Source organism: Nycticebus coucang, chromosome 5 (assembly GCF_027406575.1).
Source record: "Nycticebus coucang isolate mNycCou1 chromosome 5, mNycCou1.pri, whole genome shotgun sequence".
In the NCBI taxonomy this organism is placed as follows: Eukaryota; Metazoa; Chordata; class Mammalia; order Primates; family Lorisidae; genus Nycticebus; species Nycticebus coucang.
This window is the reverse complement of record NC_069784.1, coordinates 1,957,397-1,966,870: the sequence shown is the minus strand read 5'-3', so window position 1 is coordinate 1,966,870 and position 9,474 is coordinate 1,957,397. Positions and strand designations below refer to the sequence as shown.

At 36.8% G+C, this 9,474-nt stretch overlaps 1 protein-coding gene across 14 annotated transcripts in view; it reads right to left on the bottom strand.

The window, feature by feature from the left end:
- Positions 1–710: 710 nt before the first annotated feature.
- The window catches only part of SGIP1 (SH3GL interacting endocytic adaptor 1), a 193,994-nt gene continuing 185,230 nt past the window's right edge, over positions 711–9,474 (bottom strand). For 5 of the 14 annotated variants that reach the window (XM_053590453.1, XM_053590454.1, XM_053590455.1 and 2 more), the window contains one exon: positions 712–8,546. In XM_053590453.1, the coding sequence (XP_053446428.1) occupies positions 8,524–8,546 (23 nt within the window). In that variant the 3' untranslated portion in view covers positions 712–8,523. Of the gene's footprint in view, positions 8,547–9,474 lie in introns of all 14 variants that reach the window. The other 9 variants (XM_053590445.1, XM_053590447.1, XM_053590448.1 and 6 more) reach the window with 3 other exon arrangements.

Below are 9,474 nucleotides of genomic sequence, written 5' to 3'. Positions count from 1 at the left end.
CTGCGCGTTCGGGGGGACCGGGTGACCGGAGCCCGCGCTTGCTGCACCCTGGCCAGTGGTTTGAGGTTATTTAGTCGTCCCGACAACTCTGTCAAGAAAGGGAGGAATCGAGATTTTTAGACTCTCCGATGTTATGTGACATGCGCTGGGCCCCGGAGCGCGGGGTCTGAACCCCCAGATGCCGGCTCCTTCCCCTCCGCGCCCCGACTTCCGCCACCCTTGAAGGTGGAGGCAGCTTGGGGTTGAGGACCTGCCGCCGATCTTAGCTAACCGGCCCTTTCTCCTCCCCAGTCCTCACCTCTTCCCCTCGGCCCTCCCCAGGCCAAACGCGCACTGGAGGCCCTTTAGGGCGGTCACCGAGGCGAAGTCCGGCCGCGGCTCTGATACGCGCCGCTGCAGCTGCAGCGCGGGCAGTTAGTGACCCCCAGGGATACAGGAGGGCACAGGTTAGGACAATGTGGGAAGAAGAGCCCTAAATTTCCCCGCCCATCCCAATCCCTGTTCACACAGGAAAGGATTGCTGCTTGAATATCCATGAACCAGGTGGCAACAGCTAGGTGACTCCTAAGCTTTATTTCATCTGTTCAGTGACTATGACAGAGGGGACATTACTCCCTTTTTTCTTTTTTTTTTTTAAGATAGCAAATGGAGAATGACTGAGTGACCCGCTCGTGTCTGTAGTTCAAAGCCAGAGCTGGACTCTAACTCCAAAACCCTCGACCTTTGCCAGATCTTTGGGCCTCCATCCCCACTAAAAAGATTCCATGAAGATTTCTAGAAAATTTTAAGAATCTGACAACAAAAGAGATTCACAGCTCAACTTTTTAAACATATTTTTCATTTATTTTCCAGGAAAAAAAAATCACATTCCAATACCAACTTATATATAGAATTAAACTTTGTTCTGAAATGGGACTCCCCAGATGCAAGGAGATGTCATGGTAAATAATTGCATATTTAGGATTTTGTGAAATGGATGATTGGGAAAATTATAAAGAAAAACATTTATAAAAATCATTATTTACAAACAAGTGATAGCCAGACTTTTTCTAACTCATAAGGCAAGTAAAGTTTGGATGGTCTCGAGATAACCTTTGACAAGTTGGTGCCACACTCCTCAGAGAGCTCTGCGGCAGCTGGTGAAAGGACCAGTCTCTGCTTCTTTGCTGTTTTTTTTCTTGAGCACAGCACAGAAGCAGTAAAGCTTTCCTCACAGACTAAGCAGTAACGGCCATCAGAATAAGTTACTCAGTTGAACTGGAAGTGTAGGAGAAAAGGCCAGGACCAACATTTTGACGGAATTTAAAAAGTATCTTAAGTATTTTGATCCACTATTCCTTTTGTGAGTATTTCACACCAAGGTGTTTTGTGAAATTATATACTCAGATTCTAAAGAAATTTAGTCCACTTTTGCTACACAAATCACAGAGAACTCTAAGCAAAGGCTACCACAAAATCAAATTATACACTGATAGCATTTCCCTTAGTTGATGGAATTTCATTACCTTTGGAAACACAGCCAAATTTCTCTGAAATTCCTTTCCTGTTATTCTTACTGTTAAAGGTACAAGTTTAAAAAATCAACGCCTTATAAGGCTGCTTAGTAGGAATGATAATTAAAATTTAACCATGTCATTGAAACAAATCTTTTACTTACACATGAAAAATAAAAATTATTTTTAATTGAAATACACGTTTCAAACAGCTTCAAAAGCTAGCTCCACAAATTACTGCTTGGCCTGCAGTGAAGTTCTACTCAGATAGGATTAGCATGTCATTATATGCTTAGCTTTTTTGAGAAAAATTATTCAGCAACAATTTCCCAATTCCCCTTGAGAAAGACAGAGAATATCAGACAGGAGCTGATCTCTTTTGTGCATATCCACTTAAGAAAGTGGGAACTAAATACGGCCCTAAAAATTCAACACAGGTATAAGAATTTTCACCCTGGCATCGCTAAAGGAAGAGAAAAAATTAAACCTTGGATCTTGGGATAGTGATCTCCGTGACAGCTATTTGGTGTATTACATAAAATAGTTTAAAGTGATGTAGGAATAACATCAAGCACTTATTTTGCCAGAAAAAAATGTCACCGAAGGAATATAAAAGTGAATGATATGAAATGAACATTTGCACTATATACTCATTCAGTGGAACATTTAAAAATTATAAATGGCTTAGGAGCTATCAGTCTGATTCATAAACTCTGAACTAATTTAAAATTAAAGTTAGAAAAATGTAAAGTAATTCAGCTTTATTCTTTTCTGATAACTAAAAATTTACCCATGAAGTTTTTAAAGGACCATTGCTGATTTGTTGATTTTGTATAAAAACAATTGATGTGTAAAATAAAGCCAAGCCAAAACAAAAAAACAAAAACAAACAAAAAAACCCCAAAACCCAACTGTGAAAGGCTCATTAGAAACATGTAGAATCTTGCAAAATCTATGCTAAACTGTGCCTTGTTCTTAGCTTTAACTAAAATGTATTTCATAATCTCTAACAAGCATATGTAGAAAATACTGTCAACCTTGACCTACCATGATTCAGTTTCCTAAAGCTGTTTAATAAAATGTTAGAAAAGATTGTTCATTCACGTTGATTCTCCACTGCAAACACTTTGGAATGTCCTGAACAGATAGGGGCCTGAGGTGCTGGTCTTCAGTACCAGTCTTAAAAATAAAACTTATAACATTAAAATCATCTCATTGCCTTGAATATTTTAGATGACAAAGTTAAATTCACTAAGAGACACAGGCAACATCTAAAATAAACAACAGATCATTTGAAATGAGAGGAATTTCCTCAAAGTTAAAACACACACTCAGGAGCATCTTTTCAAAGCGTTCCTGGTTGTGTAATTTACAGTCACTGAAAGACGTATTAACTAGTGTTAAGAGAAAACTTTTCCAAAGGTTTTTCAAAGTGTGCTTAGGGAAAAGTCTTCTCCTGATCCAAAGACTTCATTAAGCATCACTAAAACACTAACATTTGTGATTCATGTTCCTGGAGGGAGGGTTACCGTACTGGACCACTGTTTTCACACCACAGTGAACATTGGAAAAATACTGGAATATGGATGACTATAGTCCAAATATATTTTACTTCTTTTCTTTAAAATAGTAAGAGCCATTTAAAAATATATTTGCTGTTTCTTGAAATACCATCCTCTCTCCCCACCCCCCAAAGGTAAAGATGTACTTAGGACAGGCAATGTACTATTCTAGGGACAGAAGGAAACAATCAGAAATACTACAAATAAAAGGAAAAATAACTTTAAAAGGTAAGCGTAGAGGACAGATTATCACACCCATGCGAATGTCTATGAACAGATGCCTGTTTTCTCTTAGGCATACCTGTTCCTAAGAGATAGAAGTCAGATTTTAAACATGAAGACCAACCAAGAGGGCTCGCCACGCTCAACTCCATAGAATTTAAATTGGCCTTCAAGAGAGAGATTTATATTTTAATTATTAGAAATACAACTGTAGCTTGCAGAAGATGATAGAACATTGAAGCACTGGCACAAGAGAAAGGCAAGTGTTTTTTTTGTTTGTTTATAACGTTTAGAGACTTAAGCAACGGACTTCTACCTCGTTTTCCTTCCATACATTCCATGGACAAGAGTAATAGAGTAGCAGTCGTAATTAATTCATGAGGAGAGAATTGCATTTAGAGGCTGGTTGCCCAATTAAAAAAAAACCAATTGAGTAAGAAAAATCAATAAAGCCTCGAGAGCAAGTGCATACACTGAAGGGTGGCGGTGGGGTCGTCAGGGTGGCCTCTTTAATCAACAGAACTTGGGTTGATTTGTTCATTCAGAGCAACAATTTAATTTCACTTATTGCACAAAAAGATCATATTTACTTATTAGAGCTCGCCTTCATTTTGGTATTATTCAAAATGATGCTTCCATTTAAAAAAATTTGTTGATCACAAAGAATTGGCAAAGTGAGTTCATTCAGAGGGATCGGGATTTAGCTCAACTGTGTGCTCTTTCGGGGTAGACGAGCTTCGACGCAGACACACACGCATACTCATCTCTTGGGTAGGTATCCGTGTATTTTACTGTATTGCTCAACTTTTAATTGACAGCCTGTGATTATTTTGAAAAAATGCCCAAATTAAAAGTGATCAGTGCAATTCTTTTAGAATGAGGCTGATCTATGACTGTAAAAATCAAAAGTCTACCAGATAAATAGGGTCATAAGTTAGAGGCTTGAGTGTCCTTGCAAAGGAGACATTATTAAGATTTTGTGTTTGGAACAAGCGATAGCTTGCAACTGCCCTAATACTTCACGTCTTTTAAGACACTGAAGAAAAGGACAGAAGTAGGAAAATCAGAGGTGGCCTTTCAGGCTCCTTAGAAACTGAGTTAGCCTTCACAGAAGAACTCCAAGGAGAAGGTAAAGAAGTCCCTAGAAAAACGCCCAATTTTTTTAAGATTGGAGGAAGTAAAACTGAATGAAAAAATAAACTCACTAGGAAAATGATTGTCAACTTAAAATTTAATGCTTAAAATCTGGTATAATGTCAGCACTAGGAAGATGCTTGGAGAGACACTAGCCAGTGATGCTCAGATGCGGGTGCTTATCAAAATACATGTTCCCGAGTCTCATCCCTAGAAATTTGTTGATTTAATGCAATGCAAATTTATCAGTGCTTACCCCTTTCCAGGCTCTAAGGATGTAGTAGTAACGTAGCCAAAATCATTGCCCTTGTTTAAGGGGTGGTACAATGGCCCCCAGGCCATACCTGGACAAACATGGATTCTTTTCCCTTGATTTTGTCATTGGAATTATTCTTATTTTGATATTAGTTTTCATAGCAACTATTACCTTGGCATTCAAATGGAATGTGTACAATAGAATAAAACAGATTTTTTTTTTTTTTCCCCAGAATGGACAAAGCAAGACAGATGAAACTTCCTTTTGCAGTCGAGGTAACTAGGTCATGTCCAACTGCAGGGTCACTTCTGGAAAATTAATTTATCTGCCTAAGCCTCAATGTAAATCATTTGTCAATCATTTTACAAATGTCAATCATTTGTAAAAAGAGTACCTGCCATTTCTGAATTGGTGTAAGGACTAAGTCCCTTTTATCACTGTAGTGACTGGTACATGGTAAGCAGTCTATATATCAACTAAATATAACAATTGTTAGTGCACATCAGTCAATTACTCTGATTATGTAAGTTTCTTTATAAAATCTCAAAAAGTGGTTTAGCTACTGAAGTAGAACCATGGAGCTTCAGAGAGCTGGAAGCCACTTTCTAGGTCATTGTTGTGTTGCTATGGTTTATACCCTGGGGGCTTAGATTCAAACTGCTGGAGAAACTCCTTCATTGCTTTGAGCGGTTTTGCCTAACAAGATTCTCCACACAATTTTATTAAAAAAAAAAAAAAAAGAAAGATAAAAGGCCTATTGTTAATAAAAGCTTGAAAACCACTGGCACTGGCAGCCCCCACCCCGAAGATGAGAAGTTGAAGAAAGTGGGGGCTTGTCCAGTGTCCACATAGCAGGAGTGTGGAAGGGCTAGTGCAGTTATCTGTCTCCTTGAAAAGATTTAGAAATGGAAATCAGTACAATTATGGCTCCAACACTTTGCAGATGGAGATTGAATACAAACAAAACAAAGAATGCTGTTGGAGGGTCCTGTCAATTCACTGACAACCACCTGGGTTGTGGACACTCTTTACAGGTGAAACTTCGTGCCACGGGGAATTTCATTTTGGCTGTAAGTGTAGAGAAGAGCAGAGATTTAAAAATGATTAAAAATGTAATTTTTAGTAAGCCTAAATTCCAATTATGATAAAATTCAGACTAATTCTTAACAAGGATTTATTTTTAAAAATTTCATGAAAATAGGGTATTTATTTGAAAAGAAAAACTTTCCATGTTGCCAAAATAAAGCAGCATCATTTGTGGTTTCTGTCTTGATAAAGCAAACCCATTTTAATCATAATGTTCTGCTTAACTAGAACTCTTCCTTTGTATTTCAACCCCTGGCACTGGAAATTGTCTGACCCTGTGTGAGTCCATCTTGTTCTGAACCAGGAACTGATGGTACCTGGCTGAATATGGCCTTGGTAACTAAGACTCTTCCATGGTCCAGGACCATTTTTCAGAACTTGAATTCTTATTCTACAGTATTATGGATACAGATGGAGCAGGAATTTATAACCTATAAGATTAAAAAAAACAAAGTAAAACACCAAAATCTAAATCCCTGATTCACACTTAGATGTTATTCTTCGATCTCTTTTCTGAAAGGTGAAGGGATACCTTCCTTACTGAGGTTCGGATTATTCAAAGTTTAATAATTTTGAAACCACTGCCATCCATTCTGTTTCATAAAGCCCGATTAAGGGATAGTAGGATTTCTTCATAGTTTCAAATTTAGTTCCTGGAAACATCTGGAAAATGTTAGAGATTACTGTAATCTATCTTCTTAATTACACTTGTATGGTACCAAAAAAACCATTCTTTGGGGAAATAAACCTTGTGTTTAATGATTCATTTTAGATCTATATAAAATAAAATTGAATAAAGTATAAAGAGAAAGACATGAGAACCAGTTACAGTTACACATTTTTTTAATATGCTTTGAGTTAATTCAATATGTCTTTTCATGAACTGATGACTTTAAAACACATTTTTATATTCCTATGCTGGGTAATTTTCTTCTGCTTATTCCCCATTGATTTTAGTGTCTAAATTTCCCCACGTTTCACAGAATCTTAAATCTTGCACTTTCTATTTTTGCTTCAAAATCAAACTGAATATCTTTACATAAAATGAATTTATTAATTTGTTTGTTCAAACAAACTTCAACACTAGACTGCTTTGGAGAGCCAACTGAGAGCTCGTTTGAATGATTAAAAATTCTTCCAAGGTAAAACAGATCATTTTAAACATTCTTTTGTTAGCAAGAACTGATTGAGGAGTACAAATATTAATTTAAAAAGTTCCACTATAAACAATTACCAGTCACAATCTCATTTTGAAAGTAAGACTTAAAAAATTTAAGTTGATTCTAAAATTTAAAGGGGCTAAAGATTCTTTGTCAACGTTGAGTGTATATAAAATGAAATTTTAGCCACTAATGATAAACATAACAACTCAATAATTATAATTATTTAATGGTATAACCTATAATAGGAATTGGTTTATGTTTAAAGTAAGTTCTGTGACTTAAAGGAAAACTACTGTTTCCAGATCTTAAAGGTTTTACCATTGGGACTCCTGAAGAAGTTCTCTCTGAATTGTTCACATTGTGGAATCAGACTGATTGTAGTTTTTATTATATTTTGAAAATGAAACGACATAAATTTTTGATGACTCTCCTCTTGATTCTCCAAGAAAGGCAAAGATTTATAATTTTATACCATTAATCTTAATCATCCAGAGGAAAATTTATTACACAACAATGTGAATAGAATTTCATTTATAAAGCTTATTTCTTCTTTTCCAAATGATATAAATGATGATTAAAATTCTTCTGGTTCTAAACAGGGTACTAACTTCTTTTTTCTAATATTCTTAGTGTTTTGATTCCCGTGAGTGAATCCCCACACAAGGTGAGCGAATCCTGTGCGCAGAACAATTGTGCAAAAATTGTCAACCAGTTCAATTACGGATAGTCTCGTGATCTCAGAATTGCAGTTTGGGTTTTAGTCTGACTATTCAGCAATCTCTACATCTGCTGAGCTGAGGAGAGAGGGGAAGTAGTGAAGACTGCAATATCTTTTTTATTCTTGATTATAATTTAATATACTTAAACTTTAAATATGAATTGCTTTTCCTTTTTACACAAGTTATAAAAATAAGAGGCCCTGTTTACACATTTTGCATTTTTATGAAATTTGCGGTTTGAAAAAAAAGCTTTTTTAAAAAGTGGTAGTTAATGCTTTTCTTTGAATATACTGTAACCTTAGAATTTTTTCTGAAATATTTCTGAATTTAATCCACTAAACATTTGAAGATAGAATTTTTATTTAGAACTAGAGTAAAACATACTAAAGACTAAAGAAAAGTAGTTTGCTTCTTTTTTTTTTTTCTGGTTCCACTTAAGTTTCTTTGTATGTGGCACCCCTTTGTGACAGCTATCAATATTATATTTAAATTTTATATACTGACAGAATGCAGTCTACCTCCGTAAGCGTTGTGCTGTTCCACAGTACTACTAGTAAATTTACATACCACAGTTTAAATTACATCCATTTCAGGAATGGCAAAATGCTAAAACTCAAGTGTCTAACTGCCTTACTGGAATGAGAGTACAATTTACAAATACAATAATTACATTTTAAAACCATTAACAATATTACACTAGAAGTAAATACTGTGGGACTGTCAGCGTGGTTTTGTGTGAGGGAGACCCTGGCTGAAGTCACTGACTTTCCAGCCGATACATCCCAAGGGCAGACACTGGTTTGCTGTCATCAAACCAAAATTAAAACCTGTTTCTCATACAACAGTTCTCCAATTTATGAATTCTCCAAATCCTTGCATGACATTGTATCAGTTATCTGCCAAGTATTTTCCTGCAAAATAAAACAATGTATTACCAGGTTGCCCACTAGTTCAGTAATGTGATCACTATTATTATGTAAGGGTAACATTTCTATTCCTCCCGCCCATCTCCTGGGAGCCAGGAACTGCTGCTTCAGAGCACTTTACTAACATAAAACACGTGAAGTCGTTTAAGTTTTCAGTTTTCAGATCGGCTAGTTGTCTCTTCACACTTTCATGGATCAACAATTTACCGAGGTTCGGGTTTTGTCCAGAGTAGGTTGGGAGAATTGTTCCTGATGACAATCCAACTTGTTTTAGGAAGGGTCCTAATATCATTTATTTTCCAACTTGAGTCATTTCTGAGAGTGAGTGAGGTACTGTTCAGCAGCACAAGAGGCATAACATCCAGGATTTGTCCCAGAAGATAAGTGACAACTATAATTTCTCAAGAATCAGAGAATTTCCTTCCCAATAAAAAACAAAATCTTGTTATTATTTGTGTCAAATGAAACCTATCTCGTAGGCACATTTGGCTCACGGGCGGCCAGTTTCCATCTGTGGCCTAGATTCTGTGAGGTTGTCACTGAAGTGACATCTCCCAGGTTTCAGCTAAGCCTGACACATCTACAATCTGGGGGGTCCTGTTGCAGAACAAGATGCTTTCAGGTAGGGGATAAATTCAAAAGCATGCAGCCTTGTCTGTCAATATAACAGAAGTGGGATTTACTTCAACCTCGGTATACTCATCTACAGAATGGGAACAGCTGGTCACCCCTCCCAAGAAATAGAGCCAGGGTAAGTAGACAGAGCATTTTCTAGTTCATTCTCCTATTTTTTCCCGTCATTCAACAGCTGGTTTCCTTTCTAATTAGGATGCAGGTTGGGAGTGGGGAGAGGAGAAGGGAAAGGGTGAGACAATCACACCCTATCCCTTCTTAAGGAAGAGTAGCTAAGGCA